The sequence below is a fragment of the Oncorhynchus kisutch genome, linkage group LG28 (assembly GCF_002021735.2).
Source record: "Oncorhynchus kisutch isolate 150728-3 linkage group LG28, Okis_V2, whole genome shotgun sequence".
NCBI lineage: Eukaryota > Metazoa > Chordata > Actinopteri > Salmoniformes > Salmonidae > Oncorhynchus > Oncorhynchus kisutch.
In genome coordinates, this window is record NC_034201.2 from 13,814,972 (window position 1) to 13,841,472 (window position 26,501).

General features: G+C 45.2%; 1 protein-coding gene across 17 annotated transcripts in view; it reads left to right on the top strand.

Annotated features, from left to right (window-relative positions):
- LOC109872858 (RNA-binding protein Musashi homolog 2-like) overlaps positions 1–26,501 on the top strand; it is a 327,630-nt gene that overhangs the window by 285,236 nt on the left and 15,893 nt on the right. For 6 of the 17 annotated variants that reach the window (XM_031808182.1, XM_031808181.1, XM_031808184.1 and 3 more), the window contains exons 11-12: positions 10,367–10,483; positions 25,699–25,878. In XM_031808182.1, the coding sequence (XP_031664042.1) occupies positions 10,367–10,483; positions 25,699–25,878 (297 nt within the window). The remainder of the gene's footprint in view (positions 1–10,366; positions 10,484–25,698; positions 25,879–26,501) is intronic. The other 11 variants (XM_031808189.1, XM_031808186.1, XM_031808191.1 and 8 more) reach the window with 3 other exon arrangements.

A 26,501-nucleotide genomic window follows, 5' to 3' on the forward strand; every position in this document is an offset into this window, starting at 1 on the left:
AGGTTAATGTCAAGCCCTGCATGTTTTTTCAAAAGTCTCATTGAATGTAGGCCTACATTGAACACTTATCATTGGCTGCTACTGTAGGCTGAATGATAGAACAGCTATTTCCAAATGTTATGGAATGCATTTTCGCCATTGGTTTTTATGGTAGGCCTACATTATGTTCAAATAGCCACACTAGCCTACCACTGTTAAAACTAACAAATCAAATCAAATCAAATGTATTTGTCACATACACATGGTTAGCAGATGTTAATGCGAGTGTAGCGAAATGCTTGTGCTTCTAGTTCCGACAATGCAGTAATAACGAACAAGTAATCTAACTAACAATTCCCCAAAAAACTACTGTCTTATACACAATGTAAGGGGATAAAGAATATGTACATAAGGATATATGAATGAGTGATGGTACAGAGCAGCATAGGCAAGATACAGTAGATGATATCGAGTACAGTATATACATATGAGATGAGTATGTAAACCAAGTGGCATAGTTAAAGTGGCTAGTGATACATGTATTACATAAGGATGCAGTCGATGATATAGAGTACAGTATCTACGTATGCATATGAGATGAATAATGTAGGGTAAGTAACATTATATAAGTTAGCATTGTTTAAAGTGGCTAGTGATATATTTACATCATTTCCCATCAATTCCCATGATTAAAGTGGCTGGAGTAGAGTCAGTGGCATTGACAGTGTGTTGGCAGTAGCCACTCAATGTTAGTGGTGGCTGTTTAACAGTCTGATGGCCTTGAGATAGAAGCTGTTTTTCAGTCTCTCGGTCCCAGCTTTGATGCACCTGTACTGACCTCGCCTTCTGGATGACAGCGGGGTGAACAGGCAGTGGCTCGGGTGGTTGATGTCCTTGATGATCTTTATGGCCTTCCTGTAGCATCGGGTGGTGTAGGTGTCCTGGAGGGCAGGTAGTTTGCCCCCGGTGATGCGTTGTGCAGACCTCACTACCCTCTGGAGAGCCTTACGGTTGAGGGCGGTGCAGTTGCCATACCAGGCGGTGATACAGCCCGCCAGGATGCTCTCGATTGTGCATCTGTAGAAGTTTGTGAGTGCTTTTGGTGACAAGCCGAATTTCTTCAGCCTCCTGAGGTTGAAGAGGCGCTGCTGCGCCTTCCTCACGATGCTGTCTGTGTGAGTGGACCAATTCAGTTTGTCTGTGATGTGTATGCCGAGGAACTTAAAACTTGCTACCCTCTCCACTACTGTTCCATCGATGTGGATGGGGGGGTGTTCCCTCTGCTGTTTCCTGAAGTCCACAATCATCTCCTTAGTTTTGTTGACGTTGAGTGTGAGGTTATTTTCCTGACACCACACTCCGAGGGCCCTCACCTCCTCCCTGTAGGCCGTCTCGTCGTTGTTGGTAATCAAGCCTACCACTGTTGTGTCGTCCGCAAACTTGATGATTGAGTTGGAGGCGTGCGTGGCCACGCAGTCGTGGGTGAACAGGGAGTACAGGAGAGGGCTCAGAACGCACCCTTGTGGGGCCCCAGTGTTGAGGATCAGCGGGGAGGAGATGTTGTTGCCTACCCTCACCACCTGGGGGCGGCCCGTCAGGAAGTCCAGTACCCAGTTGCACAGGGCGGGGTCGAGACCCAGGGTCTCGCGCTTTGGTGTTAAATGCTGGACTCAACTCCAGCCACTTTAATAATGGGAATTGATGGGAAATGATGTAAAATATATCACTAGCCACTTTAAACAATGCTACCTAATATAATGTTTACATACCCTACATTATTCATCTCATATGTATACGTATATACTGTACTCTATATCATCTACTGCATCCTTATGTAATACATGTATCACTAGCCACTTTAACTATGCCACTTTGTTTACATACTCATCTCATATGTATATACTGCACTCAATACCATCTACTGTATCTTGCCTATGCCGCTCTGTACCATCACTCATTCATATATCTTTATGTACATATTCTTTATCCCCTTACACTTGTGTCTATATGGTAGTAGTTTTGGAATTGTTAGCTAGATTACTTGTGGGTATTACTGCATTGTCGGAACTAGAAGCACAAGCATTTCGCTACACTCGCACTAACATCTGCTAACCATGTGTATGTGACAAATAAAATTTGATTTGATTTGATTTTTGACATTAAGAACACCTTCCTAATATTGAGTTGCAGACCCCTTTTGCCTCAATTCATCGGGTCATGAACTCTACAAGGCTGCTGGCCTATGTTGACTCCAATGCTTCCTACAGTTGTGTCAAGTTGTCTGGATGTCCTTTGGGGTGGTTGATCATTCTTGATACACACGGGAAACTGTTGAGCATTAAAAACCCAGCAGCGTTGCAGTTCTTGACACTTACTGTATCCCATTCAAAGGCACTTAAATATTTTGTCTTGCCTATTCACCATCTGAATTGTGTCTAGCAATGTTCCCCTCAAAAAAATGTAATCGCTGACAAAATGTCAGGTCTGCTGAGCGCAAACTTCCAGTGTTGTGAAAATTCTGTACAAGCCTTCCGGCGCCGACAGAGATGGCCGCCTCGCTTCGCGTTCCTAGGAAACTATGCAGTTTTTTGTTTTTTTTACGTGTTATTTCTTACACTAGTACCCCAGGTCATCTTAGGTTTCATCACATACAGCCGAGAAGAACTACTGAATATAAGATCAGCGTCAACTCACCACCAGTACGACCAAGAATATGTTTTTCGCGATGCGGATCCTGTGTTCTGCCTTACAACCAGTGCCACGGGATGGTTCCCATGCAGCGACCCAAAAAAACGACTCAGAAAAAGAGGGAAACGAAGCGGTCTTCTGGTCAGACTCCGGAGACGGGCACATCGTGCACCACTCCCTAGCATTCTTCTTGCCAATGTCCAGTCTCTTGACAACAAGGTTGATGAAATCCGAGCAAGGGTAGCATTCCAGAGGGACATCAGAGACTGTAACGTTCTCTGCTTCACGGAAACGTGGCTCACTGGAGAGACGCAATCCGAAGCGGTGCAGCCAGCGGGTTTCTCCACGCATCGCGCGGACAGAAACGAACATCTTTCTGGTAAGAAGAGGGGCGGGGGCGTATGCCTTATGGCCAACGTGACATGGTGTGATGAAAGAAACATACAGGAACTCAAATCCTTCTGTTCACCTGATGAATTTGCTAACACAAAAGGGGTCCACAGGCCCTAAAACATTTGAGAACCCCTGCTCTATTGAGCTACCAGACTGGAACAGAACCTCCTCTGCTCTGCCTCTGGCTCCAGACCTACAGGAGAAGAGGAGAGGAGAGCAATATGTTGATGTTATGAGACTGAAGAGTCTCTTCTTCTTTCTTCTTGAGGCCAAACACCCACCAGGGTTCCGAAATCAGCAAGTGCCCTCCTCCAGCCTCCTCTCCTTTTTTCTTTCCTCTCCTCTCCTCTGTCCTCTGGACAGCACTAATGGTTCTCCAGTCCTCTATAGCCTCTTCTCCCAGCGCATGGCTCAGCAGCTACACTCACTCATTAATACAACACAATCCCTCCCCACACTGGGCCTCCATTTTGACTCATACATTGTTTATGACTTCCTCAATCAGTGGCAGGTCGTATAGCAGAATTGCTGTATAACTCACTGAGTGCTCGGAGCCTGACTATGCCAAGTACAACCAATGTATTACTCTCACATTATTGAGAGAACTGTTTCGCCTTGTATTGAATGGCAGTAAAGGTGTAATTGTGTACCGTAAAACATGGTTTAAGCAGTGGCGACAGTGATGAGTGTGTAGTATGCCTGCTACACACTAGCGTGCACACACACGCACTGCTCCTGTCCCGTAGAAATATACACCTCTCAGCTAGGGGATTAATCTGAGCTCTGAGTTGCGTTGATGACCTGACACTTTAAGCTACTCTCTTTCATCTTAGCATACCTCAGTTTGTTCCCCTTGTCTAAGTTTGTTCCTCTTTGGTGTACGGAGAGGACCACTATTAATGCACAACAAATTAAAGCTGTTTACTTGGGTGTTAATGACAGGGGGCCTACTGTAGGTGGCCTAGCCTAATTAATATCAACGCCCCAGGTCCCAGGGGAACCACACTGGCATCTTGTTAGGAGGGCGGTGTCCAGTAGACACAAATACACACACACACACACATTTGGTGTACTATCCTTGTGGGGACCAAACAATTGATTCCCATTCAAAATTATATATTACCCTAACCCTAAATCTTACCCTTACACTAACCCTTAACCTAACCCTAAATGTAGCACTAAGCATAACCCCTAAGTCTAAAATAGCCTTTTTAAGGATAGTAAAAAAAAAAACACACCCTTTGCACTTGGCTCTTTGATTCAACAGGATCCCACAGGCTTAAAACTGTCATGTTTTAAGACCCGATTCTAGATCAGATTGGGATGTTACACCGACACAGAGTTCCAGACAAAGACCCAGCTGTGTGTCCTGGCCGGGTCTCTACTAACTCTAGATCAGAGACCAGCATAAAATTGATGAGCGGGAGGCACGACCATGTCCATCATGACTATGTAAATCATGACCATGCCAGGTTTATGGTATTACATGTATATAACCTGAAAACTACTGAGGCTGGACATCTCCATACTCCTGATGCTCTCTCAACTCTGCAGCAGATTGCCTCGGCACTCCATGAGCTGTGTCTGTGCTGGGGATTATTTATTTTGTTAGACAAAATGTTCTGACTGCTCCAGTGCACTCCAACACCGTCGGTATAATCGGTCTGAAAGTCTTTGAAAGTTAAATGGTACGTGTGAACATCTCTCTCAGGATCCAAGTAAGTCACCCTCATAAACTATAGACACTATAAGACGCGATGACAAAGTAATATAGGCCGAGGTCGTTTATCATTCCCTCACCATACAGTAGCTGTATGGAACGCAGAAACGTGGCTCGTGTGCTGCTGCTGGGTAGACGTGTGCGTGTTTACAGAGGTGTGACCGCTAGTATTTGCTGGACCAACGTTTGTAATGGTTGAAGTGTTCCAGTGTTGTGGCATTAATATATTGCTTCATTGTAGTTCATGAGGAAACTCACCTTTCCTCCTCAGCTACAGTAGCTAGCTGTTCCTTCTGTCTTCTGCTCTATAGAGGAGGAGATAGGGCAGGGAGCATCAACTACGGGCCTATTTCGTCTTGAGTGGATGGTTAGGGGGCTGGAACGTAATTGCAAATCATTTGTAGACTGCAAATTGACCGCAACAAGCCCAAACAGATATGATGTTTGACTGGTGACCCGTGTATATAACTAAGTTATTGTTACTCATTGTGTATTTATTAATTATTACTACTATTATTATTATTTATTTATTATTACTTTTATTATTAGGGGATTTTACTTTTCCATTATTTATCTATTTTCTTTCTCTCTGCGTTGTTGGGATGGACCCGTAAGTACAGTAAGCATTTCACTCTTCACTCGTGTGACGAATACACATTTATTTCATTTAAAACATAATTTCAAACCTTTTGTATATGATCACATACAGTATATCTCTCTTATTATGCGTGGGAATACCTTGGAACAGATTTCCAAAATTAAAATAACTTGGAGTTGATTTGCTGGTGTTTTTACAGTCTTTTTATGTCCAACAATAAAAAAATTCAAAACTCTGGGGGCCAAATAAAATCACCCGCGGGCCTTCAGTTGGGCAACCCCGATATAGGGATTTGGGATCTTTCCAAATCTCTTCGCTTCCTGTAATTACCAGCATAAATCCAGGCTTTTCTGGGCTCTGGGCTTTCTCCCTATTTCTATAAATGACTTTCCCTCTCCCAAATCAAAACCCATGAAGTCCTTATAACAACGGATCAGTGTACCAAACAGTTTCATTCCAAACTAAATCCTTTGGCCTCCATCGACACAAAAAGAGACACTGTTCACACCAGCAGACAGACACAAATGTGTTCTCAAATACATACTCACACACATCCACAAGGATGAGCGCACACATACACCAATCCATTGACCGCATGCGCACACACACACACACACACACAACTACACTAGCCGACATGAATAGACAACCCAGTCTTTTAAAACCAGTCTCTCCAGTGCATGCTCGCAGACACACATGCTCAAACATTGTGAGTATTAATTTCACTTATACGAAGGAGAACTTGCTGTGTGGTTGTTTTCATTGATTCAGGAGAGATGAGCACCTAATGCATGTGTGGCAGGTCATGTAAACGCCACCTGGTTCTCTCCAGCTCATCTGTAGCTTGTCTATGATACGGCTGGCAAACAGCCTTTTCCAAAACAACAAAAGATGAGACTTGGTGCTGAGGTATGACAACAATTGGCCTCTTCTCAGTCTGGAGATGAAAAGATGGCATCCGTTTCCTTCCCTCTTGTTTGTCGTTTTTTATTTTTGCCATTTCTTTTTTCAAATGTGCATGTAAAAGTGAATGTCGGGAGGAGTGACCCCCTCCCATTTCCCCCTCCCACCTTCCCCATCCTCTCCTCAGGGCAGCCACAGTGAGGCTGCCTCTCTCAGAGCTCCATGTCTTCTCCTGTGGGCCATGACTGTGTTTACAGACATACTGTATCCCCTCTGGAGTTGGCTCACCCCCCATACAGAGAACTTTATGTTCCCCTCACAGACAGACAGACAGACAGACAGACAGACAGACAGACAGACAGACAGACAGACAGACAGACAGACAGACAGACAGACAGACAGACAGACAGACAGACAGACAGACAGACAGACAGACAGACAGACAGACAGACAGACAGACAGACAGACAGACAGACAGACAGACAGACAGACAGACAGACAGACAGACAGACAGACAGACAGACAGACAGACAGACAGACAGACGTGCCTGGGGCCAGGAGTGGAAGGAGAGTTCACTTATATTGGAAGGGTAAACAGAAGAGTGAATAATATGACTATGTCAAAATGAAGCAGCTACATTCTCCAGCTCTTGCTATGCCCTGTGGATTGTTATAAAAGCATTGTATATTCCAAAATATAGTTGTTGAGTGCTAAGCAGAGCAGGGAATTGGTGGTGCATTGTCATTGCTAGGTGAGCTGCAGCAGAGCAGCAGCCGATGTTGGTCTACAGCCGAGTACAATACAGAGGACACTGACACGGCTGTGACCTTACTGTGTGGCGCTCGCTGCATCAGTCTATCGCCGTAGTGATAGCGTCATAGTGACGTGCCACACTGGGTTCTGGGAAAAGGGGGCCGGACACACAGATAAAGCCAGTGGGGGACATGGAGCAGGAGAGAGGTATAAAATGTTAGCAAGGATAGAGTTTCACAGAACGGTGAGAAACGAGCAGAGTTAGTGAGATGGATTAGGCATAGATGAGTGTAAGGTTTGACGGGATGACAGATTGGAGTGAAAAACAGTGGTAGTTTCATAGAGAGAGAAAGGGAGATAGATGGAGGACAGAGGCGAGCGTAATGGCGTCACACAGCTGCAGGGGGTCAGGATGGTTATATAGAGAGGACAGACTGATGTATTGTGGAGAGAGCTGGGGCGAGATTGCTGTCATTGTGAACGATCTCTCTCAAAGGAAGTGGAGAGAAATCCATGTTTTTCTGTTTCTCTTAATCTCTTTGTATAAGAAAAAGGAAAGTATTACCGGACGTCAATGACAGCTTTGTGGTTATGAATAGATGACTTACCTCATGTTGTTTTGAATTAGGTGGAGACAGAAAGTCTCAAAGAGAGGAAGTGTACACTGCAGTGCTGCTGTGAGTCTAATCAGTGCTTCTTTCTCTCTCTCTCTGCTGTTGAAGTGGAGCAAATGCCTGTGCTTTCAGCCGAAGAGGGGTGGAGGAGAGGAGAGAGCGCTGAGGACAGGTCCCCAGAGGCCCCCTCGGGCCCCCACTCCATAAACAGATGTGTCCTTGTCCCCAGTCTCCACCAAGAGAGCGCAGCCACTGAAGTGGCCAAATAATAGTGACAAATTTAAAGCTAAATATTGTCTTTATCTCGTCAGTATTAAAAGGGCCATGAAATTGATTTAATGCGGCAGCGCCTCTCTTGGGCGGCTTCTTACCGCCTGAACACAAAACAATGAGCCGCAGCGATCTATTAATTAACCCACCTAATCCTGCAAAGTTAATCTGTCTCCACAACTTTGCTTGCCACTAACTTTGAATCCACAGGGTCTACTGGGGGCGTCGTGACAATGGCAGGGAGGGGAAGATACAGTACTTAGAAGAGAGAGAGAGAGAAACGAGCGTTGACTCCAGCAGAGGGCTCTTCTGCACGGCAACAGCGGGGCTGGCGTTTGTAGAGAGGAAGGGGTTCGTGACCGTCATTAGCATAGCATCCGAGCTGATTTGTGTTTTTCTGAAGAGATTAAATGAGAGGTGTGGAATATCAGAAGGGCTGTTGGAATCAGGGCCGTCTTAGACTTGTGAAGAATGGGGACTGATTGTGAAACGCTTCCTGTCGGTCGGTCGGTCTGTATGTCTGTCTGTCTCTGAGCTCTCACCTCTCTCTCACCTCTCTGAGCTGTGAGATGTTTTTCTGGGAATGGCAGCTCCTTGCTTCTCGCCTACCTTACGGTCCAATCACAACGGCACCTCACACCAGCGCTCTTGCTCACACTCACATTGTGTCTGCAGAGGTGTGAATTACCTCATTCTCAGCAGGGCACGGAAAACCAATGTGTTTTTCTCCTCCGCTGCGGTTCCTCTGACCCTGCCCTCTTGCCTCCTCTAAACTGCCCCTTGCCTGCCCCTCATCAGTCTTTGTGTGAGCCCCTCTGGGCAGAACTGTAGGGGGACTCTGGCCCAGAAAATAGGTCACACCTTGGTGGTCTTCTCACCTCGACGGCATCAGAGAAACATTCTCGACTTCCTCCAGAGAGGGCTCAACACTTCCCCTGTGTGTCTGTCTGGCTGCTAGTCAGCCCAACACACACGGAACATACACACGCAGAACACAACCCACAGAGAACACGGAACATATCACACACAGTCCAAAACAGAACACACACACACAGAACACTTTCTGCTTTGAAAAGATCAAGACCACATCTATCTGTCTGTCTGGCTGGCTGGCGGAATTCTGAGATTGAATTTTCTCATTAACAGTTCCTGTCAGGATAATGTGGGCTGTTCGATTATGCAGAAGGGTATTAGGGCCAGAGTGAAGAGTCAGGCTAGTCGTCAGGCCTAATGACATGCCATTCCTCGGTGTGAGAGAGGGAGGGGAGGTGAGAGGAGAGAAGATAGGGCCTGCCGTCTCTGGTGTCAAGCCCTGGGCATGGACGAGTTTCTGTCAGCCAGGGATGGGTGTGTTCATTAGAGAGAGACTGCACTGTAATTACATCGATGCTGTAATAGAGGCATAGACACACAGGCTCAATGTGTTGCTTTAATTGCACACTGTAATGATCCTGGTATTAGTTAAAATGTTAGAGCACTGCACCATTTTACTGAGTAAAGAGCTGGCGGTCCTACTCTGCTAAATACTGTTCAGAGCATATTTGAACACCATATTAAGAGATTAACAGATTGGCTCTGAAAATCTAAGAATAACGAGAAATTGTCATTTTCTTGCAATGAGTATTGAGTGGATATGAACATGACCATGAGGAGGAGAAGAGTTTCCGACCCCCCACAAAATGTCAAACTCAATTTGAGCGCCTGAAAACAGAAATATTTTTGATGCATTCAGTTTTGCATTCAAATCGCCAAAACTGGTCCATAGCAACTGGTAACTGCTGCCAGATGAAAATACAGGGGACACAACACAGTGGCAGATCTCCCAGAGAGCAACACTGGAAAGCTCTAAAGAAGCTGGGCTCTCCCCAGAGTAAAGCCGTTGACATCCCCTCCCCTACCCCCAGCCAAGAGAGTCCCCCACGCTAAATGGAAATATGGCAGTATGGCACAGAGAGCCTCCACCAAGCAGTGCCCATTAGCTGCTGCTAACTCAATTAAGAGGCATGAAAAACTGAGTACGATCAAAACGATAGTGAGCGTTTCAAGGCGTCCTAAGTATTTAATTTGAGTAAATGATTGTGCCACTTTCCCCCCCCACACACACACTGATAATTGGGTAAGTGAAGGCTCAGCTTGGAGGAGAGGACCTCCCGCCTACCCAAACCTCTCAGTGATTGCATATGTGTGTGTGTGTGTGTATGCACATACATGCGCGTATATCTATGTGTGCCTGCCTATGCATTCATGTTCACAAATGTATCTCCCCTCTCTCTCTGTCTCTCTCTCCCTCTCTCTGGGTGTAAATAGGAGGGCTGTGTAAGTCAGATCCCAAAGCGTATTGATAGCACACTAGAACACTGCGGTGATCTCCAGTGGAGCGGCCTCTGGGTCCTACTAGCTAGGTCTGGGATGATAGTGAGTGACGTTTGTCCTCTGTGTACCCACAGGCTTCCCGGCGACGGCGTACGGACCGGTGGCGGCGGCGGTGGCGGCTGCGCGTGGCTCAGGTAGGGGGGCCCGTGGAAGAGGCGGCTACATGGCGTACCCACAGAACGCAGGGCCAGGTAAACTCTGCTCTGTCCGTGTTCTGTGTGGCTGCTGCTCCCTCCAGCTTCTCTCGCTGCTCTGCTTCTCCTTAGCACACTCATAGAAACATGTATAATGTAGTCCACACACACTGGAGCCCTAAATACTTAAATGAAGGGCACAGGCAGACATTTTATTCTCCAATCCTAAAACTGTCTAAGAATGACTGACCAAAATAATTGGGTGTCAAGCACATAAAGTAGCTCGATCGATTTCGAACACATTTTGACTTGTGTTATTCTTCGTTGGCAATGTGCTGCGATAGGTCTGCTTTAGCCTTCAGTGACTAACACTGCTTCTCCAACCAAGGAACCTGGAGACATCCACTCACTATAAACACACACAGCACTGATTGATCAGCTAACACTGTACACATGTGTGTGCAGAGCGACTTGTACCAATAATCTGAAGCACCAGACTTGCAAGTTTCTCCCTGTTTCTCACTCGTCATTGATTCGCCAGTCAGCTTCATTAACATATCTGGCTCTGTCCTCCTCAATAACACTAAAGCAATCAATAGCAGTGAATAACAACCTAGGTGTCGGAAATTGACAAGCAGCATCCAAGCTCTAGGGAAGACTGGCTTTCTTAATCAGACTCAGGTCGTCTCTCTCCAAGTGCTACTGTACCTACCATAGTACTATACTATGTCAAGTGCCTTCAGAATGTATTCATACCCCTTGACTTATTCCACATTCCATACTCTCTGAACGCACTGTATATATATATATATATATATATATATATATACAGTGGGGCAAAAAAGTATTTAGTCAGCCACCAATTGTGCAAGTTCTCCCAATGAGATGAGGCCTGTAGATGAGGCCTGTAATTTTCATCATAGGTACACTTCAACTATGACAGACAAAATGAGAAAAACAAATCCAGAAAATCACATTGTAGGATTTTTTATGAATTTATTTGCAAACTATGGTGGAAAATAAGTATTTGGTCAATAACAAAAGTTTATCTCAATACTTTGTTATATACCCTTTGTTGGCAATAACAGAGGTCAAACGTTTTCTGTAAGTCTTCACAAGGTTTTCACACACTGTTGCTGGTATTTTGGCCCATTACTCCATGCAGATCTCCTCTAGAGCAGTGATGTTTTGGGGCTGCTGATGGGCAACACGGACTTTCAACTCCCTCCAAAGATTTTCTATGGGGTTGAGATCTGGAGACTGGCTAGGCCACTCCAGGACCTTGAAATGCTTCTTACGAAGCCACTCCTTCGTTGCCCGGCGGTGTGTTTGGGATCATTGTCATGCTGAAAGACCCAGTCATGTTTCATCCTCAATGCCCTTGTTGATGGAAGGAGGTTTTCACTCAAAATCTCACGATACATGGCCCCATTCATTCTTTCCTTTACACAGATCAGTCGTCCTGGTCCCTTTGCAGAAAAACAGCCCCAAAGCATGATGTTTCCACCCCCATGCTTCACAGTAGGTATGGTGTTCTTTGGATGCAACTCAGCATTCTTTGTCCTCCAAACACGACGAGTTGAGTTTTTACCAAAAAGTTATATTTTGGTTTCATCTGACCATATGACATTCTCCCAATCTTCTTCTGGATCATCCAAATGCTCTCTAGCAAACTTCAGATGGGCCTGGACATGTACTGGCTTAAGCAGGGGGACACGTCTGGCACTGCAGGATTTGAGTCCCTGGCGGCGTAGTGTGTTACTGATGGTAGGCTTTGTTACTTTGGTCCCAGCTCCCCGCAGGTCATTCACTAGGTCCCCCCGTGTGGTTCTGGGATTTTTGCTCACTGTTCTTGTGATCATTTTGACCCCAAGGGGTGAGATCTTGCGTGGAGCCCCAGATCGAGGGAGATTATCAGTGGTCTTGTATGTCTTCCATTTCCTAATAATTGCTCCAACAGTTGATTTCTTCAAACCAAGCTGCTTACCTATTGCAGATTCAGTCTTCCCAGCCTGGTACAGGTCTACAATTTTGTTTCTGGTGTCCTTTGACAGCTCTTTGGTCTTGGCCATAGTGGAGTTTGGAGTGTGACTGTTTGAGGTTGTGGACAGGTGTCTTTTATACTGATAACAAGTTCACACAGGTGCCTTTTAATACAGGTAACGAGTGGAGGACAGAGGAGCCTCTTAAAGAAGAAGTTACAGGTCTGTAAGAGCCAGAAATCATGCTTGTTTGTAGGTGACCAAATACTTATTTTCCACCACAATTTGCAAATAAATTCATAAAAAATTCTCCAAATTTTTCTCATTTTGTCTGTCATAGTTGAAGTGTACCTATGATGAAAATGACAGGCCTCTCTCATCTTTTTAAGTGGGAGAACTTGCACAATTGGTGGCTGACTAAATACTTTTTTACCCCACTGTATATGCTCCTGCGGTATGATCATGTGAATGTAAGCTTCAATGTCCTGATGGAAACTGTTTGGAAATATGACCCATCAATACACACACACACACACACACACACACACACACACACACACACTGCCCGTCTTCCTCTTCTCTTCTCTTTTGAGCTGCATTCACTTCAGCGCAGGCAACAGAGGAAGCCAATCAGATGTTCTGTCTCTCCAATCAGGCCTCTTGATCTTGCGTTTTCAAAACAAACAATCTGACAGACAATGGAGCTCAACGCCATTCACTGAGAGTTAAACAGGGATGTAATTTGCTGATGATTCCTTGGAGAGGATGAGACAGGGGCACATCTTGTACAGTTGTCAGAGCCTGACAACTCTGTGTTGCCTGATAGTGCTGGTAGATGATGTATGGGGGTAGAGTGATGGTGACCTCACAGGTCTCCTGTAGTCTAGGTAATGAGGAGCCATAGGGGGCTCTCTCAGCTCTGATGTTTGAGCCGCCATAGTTTACTGCACACACACACACACACACACACACACACACACACACACACACACACACACACACACACACACACACACACACACACAGGGTAGATAAACAGGGTCGAGCGCTGAGGAAGACGAAGCGTGTTTAAATGTGACCTTCCTCTCAGCTAATCTCCCGCTCGTCTCCTCTCCGTTGTGTGGCGCCGTGCCGGGGTGAACGGGTGCATCTCGTTACCTCCCCGCCGCGCTCATATTTACCCACACGCTTATCATCCCACAGAGCGAGCAAGCCTTAAACCCTCGTCTCTGTCTTCCCCTCGCCACGTGGCTGGCTGCTCACCGGTGTGCCTGCATGCTCCGCAGAGAGCCAAGGGTAAATGAAAGACAGTCCCCAACACTGGGTTCTGTCACCCTCCTCTCTGGCTTTGACAGCCCACGGCTTAATGTCACCGGTCAGATCGACACCATGCTCACATGGCCTCCCTCTCCATGACAGTGCTGCTGCTGCTGATGGAAGGTATTTTTAAGTCCTCCGTGAGGCTCTTTACTCTCTGGGTAAAGCAGTCCCTGGGACTGGCCTTGCCTTGCCATCACGCCATAACAACTTAGCCCTGAATGACAAGAATGGAATCTGAATGTTATTCCATGTGTCCCTTCCTGATGTTTGTCCTTCTGTGGATGTATGATAGATGATGAGCCTGTATTACTGAGGTCATATGTGAAAATTTATGTTCTGAATAGGTATAGCTGTTTGACAGACACTGATGGATGAGTTATTACTGTGTTAGTTTTGTTTTCTGGGATATAATCAGCAGAGTTGATCAGTGAGTATGTTAACACGCACTCATTTGAAAGGAAACGGATTAGGGCAGTAGGCTGAGTATGGCAATAGTCATATAAACATCTTACTCTGCTTACCTTGAGCGGCGATCATAATCGAAGTAATCGCTCTTCTTGCAAAAGCTTGTCAATGTTTTAATCAAACTATTATGTGAATCTGACGATCCACAACAATCGTCTTGGTAACCGTACTCACTGAGAAGACAATAGGAGTTGTTATTGATGGACTCTGTGGCCCTGTCATTCCCATGGACAAAGTTGATTGATCAGTAAGTCACAGTAAAGTCTAGTGCGCTCTGACCTGACTTTTTTGGGCTCTAACAATGGGATCACCCATTACATTGAGATCACTGGATCTAGGGGCAGCAAGTAGCCTAGTGGTTAGAGTGTTGGGCCAGTAACCGAAATGGTTGCTGGATCGAATCCCCGAGCTGACAAGGTAAAGAAATATGTTGTTCTGAACAAGGCAGTTAACCCACTGTTCCCTGGTAGGCTGTCATTCTAAATAAGAATTTGTTCTTAACTGACTTGCCTAGTTAAATAAAGGTCACACATCTCCTCTTTGATCCTCCAACAGAGGGAGATCACCCATCAAAGGGCTGTCTTTTAGAGGCAACATCATCACTTTGGACTGTAGGTTCATGTGTGCGTTGGAGTTTTGCTAACAGTATTCAAAGCCAGATTTCCACAGCCCCATAACTCTGCCTTACAGAGACGGCAGACTAAGAACAAAGTCTGTAGCTACAGGTGCCTTTGAATGGGGAGTGGCAGCATAGCTACATGCTTTAAATAAATAAATGAAATTAGACCAAAACAACAGAAACGCCATGCATATCCATGGCGAGACTCAGAATCTCTTAATTTCCACACATCAAAATGTGCCTGTTTATATGTGTATTTCCCACTATGTTGAGGTAAAATATAGTGTAATACTTGTATAGATATCATCCTCAATATATGTTCATGTCATCTTCACCAATCAACTGCATTACACTTAAAAATGGCTTCAACTACCACCACTGATTTCTATATGACTAGCTACACTGTAAAGGAGTTGCCGTGAATTTGACAGTAACTTACAGGCAGCAAAGTGGCAAGTAAATTACTGTATTTCATATTGCAGTACACCTACTGTATTCTAAATACAGTAAAGCAAGTACTGTGTAATGACACACAGTGCAATACTGAAGAATTTACTTATTGCACTGTAAAAAAACAATTGCTACTGTAATTGTCATGAATTAATGGAATTCGTTGGGTGGAGGTTTCACAGTATTTTACTGTAATTACATGGGATTGGTGCAAGTAGGTCGGCTGCTAGGTAATGTGTTTTGCATATGACAGCATATCAATTCATATTTGGTGTTTTGGATCAGTTGCACTTCTAGAGGCCTTAACAAAGGCTTCCTTACTGGCAGCAACTACAAGGCAAAATACATGCAGCCATTCCAATCTGTCCCCTGTAAATGTTTCATTAATGGGACATTATAACCACGTCCTATATGAGTTAAACTGGTACGGCTCTCACACTAACGGTTGGAACAAATATAGCCTCTTACAAGGCACGCCTCAAAATATGTTAATGATATGTTAATGAGAAGAAGAAAAATACGGTACAGCAATTCCTTCCCCGCCCACAACAGTTTCCCGCAATGCACCATCAATTACAGTATGCTGCAGTATAATGCTTTCACAGTGTTTTACTGTTGATAATAGCCAAGATCACAGTAGAAATTAGTTTCCCTTGACAGTAAATGCTACCAGCTTATAAGACAGACAAATACAGTTGAAGTCAGAAGTTTACAAACACCTTAGCCAACTACATTTAAACTCAGTTTTTTATTTTTTATTTATTTGTTTTACAATTCCTGACATTTAATCCTTGTAAAAATTCCCTGTATTAGGTCAGTTAGGATCACCACTTCATTTTAAGAATGTGAAATGTCAGAATAATAGTAGAGAGAATTATTTATTTCAGTTTTATTTCTTTCATCACATTCCCAGTGTGTCAGAAGTTTACATACACTCAATTAGTATTTGGTAGCATTGCCTTTAAATTGCTTAACTTGGGTCAAACGTTTCAGGTAGCCTTCCACAAGCTTCCCACAATAAGTTGGGTGAATTTTGGCCCATTCCTCCTGACAGAGCTGGAGTAACTGAGTCAGGTTTGTAGGTCTCCTTGCTCGCACACGCTTTTTCAGTTCTGCCCACAAATGTTCTATAGGATTGAGGTCAGGGCTTCGTGATGGCCAGTCCAATACCTTGACTTTGTTGTCCTTAAGCCATTTTGCCACAACTTTGGAAGTATGCTTGGGGTGATTGTCCATTTGGAAGACCCATTTGCGACCATGCTTTAACTTGACTGATGTCTTGAGATGTTGCTTGGGATGTTGCTTCAATATATCCACATAATTTTCCTGTCTCATGATGCCATCTATTTTGTGAAGTGCACCAGTCCCTCCTATAGCAAAGCACCCCCACAACATGATGCTGCCACCCCCGTGCTTCACGGTTGGGATGGTGTTCTTTTTTCTTTTTCTTTGTTCTTTTTTGTTCTTTTTCCTTTTTCTTCCAAACATAACAATGGTCATTATGGCTAAACAGTTCTATTTTTGTTTCCTCAGATCAGAGGACATTTCTCGAAAAAGTACGATCTTTGTCCCCATGTGCAGTTGCAAACCGTAGTCTGGCTTTCTTATGGCTGTTTTGGAGCAGTGGCTTCTTCCTTGCTGAGAGGCCTTTCAGGTTATGTCGATATAGGACTCGTTTTACTGTGGATATAGATACTTTTGTATCTATACAGAACGTGTCTCCTTCCTGAGCGGTATGACGGCTGTGTGGTTCCATCATGTTTATACTTACTTACTATTGTTTGTACAGATGAACATGGTACCTTAAGGCATTTGGAAATTGCTCCCAAGGATGAACTATACTTGTGGAGGTCTATAATTGTTTTTATGAGATCTTGGCTGATTTCTTTTGATTTTCCCATGATGTCAAGCGAAGAGGCACTGAGTTTGAAGGTAGGCCTTGAAATACATCCTCAGGTACACCTCCAATTGACTCAAATTATGTCGATTAGCCTATCAGAAGCTACTAAAGCCAAGACATAATTTTATGACATTTTAGTGTATGTAAACTTCTGACCCACTGGAATTGTGATACAGTGAGTTATAAATGAAATAATCTGTCTGTAAACAATTGTTGGAAAAATAACTTGTGTCATGCACAAAGTAGATGTCCTAACCGACTTGCCAAAACTATAGTTTGATAACAAGACATTTGTGGAGTGGTTGAAAAACAGGTTTTAGTGACTCCAACCTAAGTGTATGTAAACTTCCGACTTCAACTGTATTTCCAAATCAGATTTTAGTAACCACATTGTGAGCCTGTTACAACATCACATAAATGATGACGGAATTCATAAATATCCACTTTGTTAGATCAGTTTTTTTTGAATGGCCACCATTGACAGCGTTTCTGCTCTTTCCCCCACGGTCTGCGTTCCATTGCCAGGGCCCTTCTCCACTGGAGGCCAGTCTGTCCTCTCCCTCTTGGACTGGTCAACGTGCCTGCCTCACTCAATCTGACTCCACATCTGTCTGTCTACCTGAGGAGCTGCTTGATTGACATGTCAGCCTGGGGTTTAGACCATTTGTTACCCGCCACCTCCTTCCCCTCTGATCTCCCCTCCTCCGTCCCCTCTGATCTCCCCTCCTTCGTCCCCTCTGATCTCCCCTCCTCTGTCCCCTCTAATCCCCCCTCCTCCGTCCCCTCTGATCCCCCCCTCCTCCGTCCCCTCTGATCTCCCCTCCTCCGTCCCCTCTGATCTCCCCTCCTCCATCCCCTCTGATCTCCTCTCCTCCATCCCCTCTGATCCCCCCTCCTCCGTCCCCTCTGATCCCCCCTCCTCCGTCCCCTCTGATCCCCCCTCCTCCGTCCCCTCTGATCTCCCCTCCTCCTTCCCCTCTGATCTCCCCTCCTCCTTCCCCTCTGATCTCCCCTCCTCCTTCCCCTCTGATCTCCCCTCCTCCGTCCCCTCTGATCTCCCCTCCTCTGTCCCCTCTGATCTCCCCTCCCCAGGATCTCTGTCACACTCAGAGATATTTCTGCCTTTCTCAGTCTCTCATTCAGGCCCTTTCAGCTCCTTCCAGAGGAATGTCCTCTTATTATGTGAAGCGGAAATGAGTGGGATGTTTCAGAGTCTTGGAGTCTCTGATCCCCCCTCCTCCGTCCCCTCTGATCCCCCCTCCTCCGTCCCCTCTGATCTCCCCTCCTCCTTCCCCTCTGATCTCCCCTCCTCCTTCCCCTCTGATCTCCCCTCCTCCGTCCCCTCTGATCTCCCCTCCTCTGTCCCCTCTGATCTCCCCTTCCCCGTCCCCTCTGATCTCCCCTCCCCAGGATCTCTGTCACACTCAGAGATATTTCTGCCGCTCTCAGTCTCTCATTCAGGCCCTTTCAGCTCCTTCCAGAGGAATGAGCTCTTATTATGTGAAGCGGAAATGAGTGGGATGTTTCAGAGTCTTGGAGATGAGATGGCCTATTCTCTTCTCAAGGCCTCTGTAACGTCTGTAAACCTGCATCGATCGCCAAGGAATTTCTGCTGCCGAGCTCATGAGGGCCGAGGATGTTCTTTTGATCTTTTCTCTTCTTTCTTAATGTTTTGCTTACTCTTCCTCTTAGCCTTTAATTCTCTCTCTATGCCTTGCTCTCTCTCTCATTTTCTTCACCGCCCTCTGCGCCCCTTCCCTCTTTCTCCTCCTCTTTTCCCCTCTCCTTCTCCCTGTCCCATCCTCCTTCCCCCGTGAGTTAGTGGATGTCAGTAAGATGCTAACTCAGTGGGAGCGGATCAGTCTCGTCAGCTAAAGAGGCTCCTTACATGTCCAGTTCTCCTGGCCAACGGTCCCTTGATACACAATAAATGCATTGTGCTGAAGGTTAACGTGGCTTCAGTTCCGTCTATTATTATTTCTGTAATAAGCACATCTCTCAGGGCCTTTTCTATGGCCAATCAATTCTGTCTTTATCCTCAGTGCCCCAGTGACCTCAGAGACCTGGGGAACACTGAGGCCATGCTTTAATGTGACCTTTCCCACTACACAGAGCACAGTTTAATGCTTTGGTAGTAATATTTCTATGCCCGAATAATTGTGCTTTTAAAACAGCACTTGGCAGTGCAACATGTTATCCCAACAGAGGGATTTAAACAGTGAAATAGTATTTAAAATGTCCCTGCTTTTGGAACAAGGGATGTGTTGTTTTCAACATACAACTTGTACGTTCTGCAACATGTTGACATGAATCTGTAATGACATCATTGACATAAATTTAATAAATGGTATGTTATCTATCTATGTTTGGTTTGATCATTTATACCATGTGATTGATATCCACTAGGAAACAGTCTATTCTGCCTTAGAGAGAAACAAGAGGTTCTTATGCACAGTAGATGTAGATTTCAGTATTTTCCTCCACTGAACCCTGGCTGTTTTTGTTTTCTACTTAGGAACCCACAGCTTGCTCGGAGAGGGAAATATTTTGGCACATTTTGCCACATTATCTGAGATCATTATCCATTTCCTCCCAACAAGCTCTGTGATCCTGGGAAGTGCCCCAGAGGAGTCTGGGATTGGCTGTGTTCATCGGGCTAAATTAATCTGGATCCCCAGTCCCCATGGGTGCTCAGGTCCGTCCGTTTGTCCCAGATGCTGCTCCGCTTAGCTCAGCGACGAGCCCAGAAGAGCATCACATGTCCTGGGTACGAGCATGCCAAACCAATCCATGTGACAGTGGTATACTCCGGGTTTGACTGGGGCCCAGAGAGAAGATGTGACATGTGGGGAGGGTGAGGAGTTCCTGTCCCTCTCTCCCCAGCTCCTGTCCTACAGTGCAGTGGCTCACACAGCTGTGGCTGGCAGATGTTCAGGGGTCACAGAAGAGAATGCCCTGGGATTTGGTCCATGCTGTGCCTCTCCAATGGGCTTCAGGCTGGAGCCATGGCCTCACTCACTTTGGTTTCAAGTGGAAGTCAGAAAATCTTTTGCATGAACTCATTTAAAGACATAGCTTTACCTTATAAACCATTAGTCACTCATAAACACAAATCAAAATTCAAATGGCTGTAGGTTGTGTTATCACAAGGACAGCACAGGATCTGAATTGTCCTAGTGTTCCATAGTGGTCTGTTGTTGTGCTCCATAGCACTCCTGACACACCTGCAGGAGGGGAAATAGCCTACGTCACGCATCACGTTGTCACACGGCTGGTTAGACACCTGTGATTTACCGTCAGAAAACATTCTCTTTTATGTTATTTTGAACATTTTCTTTCCCTTCGATGATGCACCCCTGGAAGCTCTCAGTGTTTCAAAAACTATTGAAAAGGGAAGAACGAGAGAAAGAATGAAAGCCTAAAAGAAGAATAAAGGCCTGGTTATGGGGTAGTAAATGCAGAAATATATCATCTGTTAAACTTCATTAGCCAAGCCTTTCTGAGCACAAAATGACAAGACATTAAATATGTATTATTTATGAAATGTCGGTGCTTTTTGATAAGGGGGTCTAGTGCTGTTAATTAGTCACTCATTCAGTCAGAAAATGCTATTTCAAATGGAAAGTGAAAGCTACTCTCGGCAGCACAGAGAAATGGCATAGGTGGAAATGGAGTAGCTAATTACAGTCGCTGTGAAATTCAAAGCTAATTTGGGAAGCCGTATGACAGGTTTATTGACATCCTCCGCAGAGTGACGTGTGCGGATGGCCACCAGGGACTTGAGAGGGGGCATGGGAGAGAGGGATGATTGGGAGCAAATGTCGCTCTAGGTGTTTGTGTGTGTGTGTGCCTGTGACTATGTGTGTGTGTGCCTGTGAGTGTGTGTGCGTGTGCCTGTGACGGTCTGTGCGTGCCTGGGTGTTTGTGTATTAATATTTGTGTGAGTATGTCTGTGTGTATTTTGGGGAATTGAAGCTTCAGTGTCGGGATAAACACAGACTTTTGTTAGAGAACACTGGTGGACTCTTAAACACCTTGTCCTCTCTCTAAAGTGGTAAAGTGGAGAGGAATATGCCCTGTATTTTAGCACGAACATGATAGGGTTCTTTGTCTGTTTTTTCATAGAGAGGAGCAGAGTAGCAATACATTCAAGGCAGTGGTTTGCAATCCTTCCTTAGAGGCAGTCATCTGGCAAAGTGGAAATGAGAGAGGAGCATTTATCCACTTGAAGAAAGCCATCTTCGTGATGGCAGTATGCTATGAGAGAAGCAGCCTCTCCAGCATTGAACTGTGGAGCTCTTAGCTGGCCGATGAGAGCTGACCACCCCAATCCCCAGCAGCCTCTGGCCAGTGGGCAAAGGGAGAGAGAGAGAGAGAGAGAGAGAGAGAGAGAGAGAGAGAGAGAGAGAGAGAGAGAGAAAATTAGAGGGGGGGATAATTATCAGTATAAATGGAGCTCGGCGAATGATTCGCACTGCTGGGCCTCCTGATCTGGTCTCCAAGGCAACCTCAACCTGCTCATTTGTTTTGTAGATGAGTAATTACATCCAATTAGACCAGAAGGGGGGGAAAAAAATCAAGTCCAAAGAAGGGGCCATTGTTCCGGTTAGATGGTGTGAATATTAATAATGGGATTGTCTCAGGCTCATAACAGATCAGTGATGCAGCTGTGGGGACCTACTACAGCCTACTGCCCCATCACACTACAGAGATGATCTGTGTGTGTGTCCCTTCCACAGACTGCATGCCTAGTTAAATCTCCTCAGTATAGTGTGGTAGTGCATCCACCTAAACTTGACCATGAAAGAGCAAGGGAAGACATCTTACACTGCACATAGTGTCCTGCTCAGTTGAATAGTCACGGACTGTTATTGCAGAAGGAACGACAGGACACACGGTGCTGAGGCTGTCTGCAAAGCACTGTTTTATGGCACCGTTTCTGTCCTCAGTCACCTCAATCAGAATGTTATGTTTTATGTTCTGCCCTGGTGAGTGCTGATAGCCACAATGCATTTATTATGGACAGACAAAAACAGAGGAAGTTTATAGGTAATCATGTGGATGCTCCTTGCATGTGAAAGAGCTCAGAGAGTAGTGTCTTGTATTCTAAGGAAAAGTCATTGTGTCATATGAAATTCCATGTTGGTTTATTATTATTCATTTGTGGTAGTTGTGTTGATAGGGCCAGATGTTCCTGTAATGTAAAAATACAGTAGAGCAGTTTATAATGAGCTATATTCTAAAGCACCACTGGGATTCACCTAAACTACACACATTGTATGCATACACACATATACAAGCCCCCTCCATCCCCCAACATCAACGTGCTAGTGTATCTCTAACAGCTCGATAAAGAACATATGTCTGTTTAGGTGGATCTCAGGAAAGCCATTATTTCTTTGGTGCTCAGAGACTTTTCTTCACTCTCATTCTGTTCCGCACCTTCGCCCAAGGGAAAGTTGCTTAAAACATTTGTATGCTCTGAAAATCAAATTAGTTGGGGAAGACAATCAAGCTATTCGGCCTCTCCCAGATGTGTGCTTTTCAGGCTTTGATCCATAGAAGGAAGCATTTTCAGACAAATTTTATTCATATGCTGTCCCACAGATGGCACTATCATTAGAAGCAATCTACCTGAACAATAAAAGTAATTTTGCCTGGCTTTATTAGATAAGACCTTGCCGGCAGCTGAGGGCTAATTGTCCGTGTCAGCGCAAACAAAGCCGCCATGTGTATTTGTTGTGTGTGCTGATGTCGTCTTTGTGTCCTGTCGTTCCTGCTATCGTAGAATTGGCGGATCTATGCAGATTGTAACAGGAAGCTGACATTGTCGGGGGCCTGACAGCCAGTACCATGAGGATGTGGCACGGTTGGCATGGCTTCTCTCCCCTCTCCCCTCCCTTAGCCCAGCGCCTCTCAGACGTTTAACTAACGGGGGAGATTGTGGCAAGGCCTTTGTAAAGGTTGCTGCTTGTTTGTTGTTAAAGATCTAATTAGGAAGAGGAGAGGAAGCAGAGGAAGCTTGTCTAATTAGAGGTGAGCATGGAAAAAGCACCTCGGAAACTCAAGGACGGCCACCTATTAGCGTGGATGTCACAAACAGATTAAGCAAGTGTCCCTAGTTTCTCTCTTCTTGGTCTCCTTACGATTAAAGCTGGCTGAATGCATATTTCCGTGAATGTTGCCTGAAGGCAGCTTTCCATAGCACAGGCAGAAGAAAGGAGGGATTGGGGGGCGGGGGTGAAGATAAGGAGGTGGAACGCTCAGGAAATTTGCTCCCTTATCCCTCTTCTCCAAGAGAGTACATTCTTTAGAGAAAAAAAGCAGTGACCCTCTGAAATGCCCTCGTCCATAATTCAACCTGGCCCCATCCTCACTGAGTCCTCATCCCCGTACTGCAGAGGGAGTGTCATCCAGGTCATTGCTGTGTGTGAGTGACCGCCCCTGCCTGGGAGGACAGGCTCTGTGGTTAGTGGCATGGTGACGGCGTAGGGTACAGGGAAGATGCAGCTGGGTTTAATGACGGTGGTACACGTGCAGAATGCTGAACGACCATGTGTAAGATAAAGGCACAGACAGACAGCAGCCTCCAGGACTGAGATACAGAGACAGACTGAGGACTGTGGGTTGAGGGCAGTGACTCAGCACCTGTCTCTTGGTCTCATGTCCTTTCATATCCTGTCTGTATCACACTGAGAGGAGACAGCTCTGTCAGACCACTGGAGTCAGCAGGTACTTAACATTCTCTCATTTCTCGACTTGTTTGGGAAGACTTGTCTCAGGCTAGAAAGATTTAGGTGAAAGTAGGTTTTTATCATTCATTCAGCCATTCTTCTTGCGTTCCTGCATCGACCCATTTACACATAATTTCCTTCATTGTCCCATTAATGTCGCCCTAAATCGGAGTTTTCCTCATTGATAAAGACCGATCGATTTTCCATGGCAGCTGCTTAAGAGAGATGTAAAGGGGATTATTGTCTTATGGAGCTGTCTTCCATGTGTCACCGTTTACATGACTGGAAGTGGGAAGCAATGTGGGAAGCCTGCCATTTTAGGGGCCCATAATTTGAGGAGTGGGCATGGAGCCCACGTAGCGCTCTGTGAAACGAGGGGGGCCCTAAAGCCCCGGTTGAAGAGCACGCCTGTGTTTGGATTTCATTTGGCAGCTGCTAACAAGCTCATAATGGAGGTCTAGGTGTGACATGGCTTTGATCGCCTCTTCAGCTGGAGACCCAAATAAACAAACACACGGCAGGGAGACCCGCCGGGAAAAGAGCCGCTGACGCCAATCTCAGTTTTTTCTTGAGTGGATTAACACCCCATATTGAAGAGGTGCACGATGCAAGATGTGCCTTTAATGGCTCTCTTTATATGAGCAGTTTGTCTCAGATTAAGAGGACAAGCAATAAACGTCAGCATGTCGTGTTGCTGAATGACGATTTCTGAAGCGTTGATAATCCTCCATCTGTGTTGAAAGAAGGGTATGTTGGAATAGCCCAAGCTTAATTGTGGAGTGTTTTGGAGTCTTTCCTTCTATTTATGGTCAATACACATGAAGGTGTCTCTTTGTTATCAAACCAGGAGAAAATGTCACATGCATAGACCTCAATCTGCAGTTGTAGTGGTTCAAAACCAGAGGCTTGAAATTAATTATTGATTTGTGACATTTTCCTCCCGTTGAATGATGAGAGTTTCCTTCAGGTATATCCAGTAAGCATTGTAGTCATCATGATGAGAGTTTCCTTCAGGTATATCCAGTAAGCATTATATTCATCATGATGAGAGTTTCCTTCAGGTATATCCAGTAAGCATTGTAGTCATCATGATGAGAGGTTCCTTCAGGTATATCCAGTAAGCATTATATTCATCATGATGAGAGTTTCCTTCAGGTATATCCAGTAAGCATTGTAGTCATCATGATGAGAGGTTCCTTCAGGTATATCCAGTAAGCATTATATTCATCATGATGAGAGTTTCCTTCAGGTATATCCAGTAAGCATTATAGTCATCATGATGAGAGTTTCCTTCAGGTATATCCAGTAAGCATTGTAGTCATCAAATAAAGCTCTATTGACCTGCATTTGTAATAATTATCCAATATCACCCCTCTCTGTCAATTGCAGGACAATGTTAGGGAATCAGGTTAGACTGATTCGTGTCTAGGCTTCAGAGACAGCCATTCCTGCTACTTCACTGTTTGTCTTATGATTGTTAATAGCCAGTCAATCATCCTGTTATCTTAGACAGTCAACCATTGGAATGTGTTGGGTTCCCTAGAGGGATGATGCACTAGTCTGGTGCTGACAGACTCTTACACCTCAGACACAGACTGGCAGCAGGTTCTGCTGGGGAGAGAGAGCAGGGAGAGGACGCCATGTATCTCAGCTAAATGAACCCGTCATAATGTCACACACCAACCATGCCATGCTAAAGAGTCTGGACAACATTGACTACTGTGAAACATTGAAACCAAACGTTTTCCACAATGATGGAGTCCCTTCCCCTCCCCTTCCCCACCCTATACTGTACCTCTCAGGCTTTCCCGATTACGGGTTTTACTCTGCGCCCAGTGACCAGAGGGGGGCGCCCTGCTCCTTTGCGGACTATGGCTCCCTGGGGCCCCAGGCGGCTCAGATGCTGCACAGTGAGCATGCCACCTCCGCCTGCAACTCCCCCCTCCAGCACCTGCACAGCCCGGATCAGTTTAAGAGCCCAGGTTTGTATGTGCGCATCTCTCCCATTCACCTTCTGGACTGTTTGATTCATGATGTTTCCTCCATACAGATGATCTATGCTTTTTGTCTACGTTTTCTTTGTCTATAATGGAAAAAATAAAGGTGAAAAGGATGAACGTTTTGCCAGCAATGCATTGCATGTTTTATCCTCCTTCTTCTGTTTATTTGTGAGGTGTATTCCATGCCCCTGCTTGCACCTAGGGGAGGACATGTATGTTTTCCTCCATATGCATGTAACAGAGCAGGGGAGGCAGAGGAATGGACTACAATGTCCTCTGTGAGAAAGCTAACATTTACTTGTCATGTCTCCATCCACATGAACATTTGAACCTTTTGGATCTCTACGTTTGAATGAGAGAGACTGACTGACTGGATGACTGACTGACTGACTAGCTGACTGAAAGAGTTAGTCAGTTAGAGCATATTGTGAATGATTGAGTGAAGGAAAATGAAAGGACCTGTGGTGAAAGCATGATCACCTCCATTATCGTTCTGTGAACAACTAGGCAATCAATCAGTAGGCATGATTTGTGTATACATTATAGTAACATAACATCCTAGTACAGTCATATGCATAATTTAACCATTACACTAAAACAGTGGT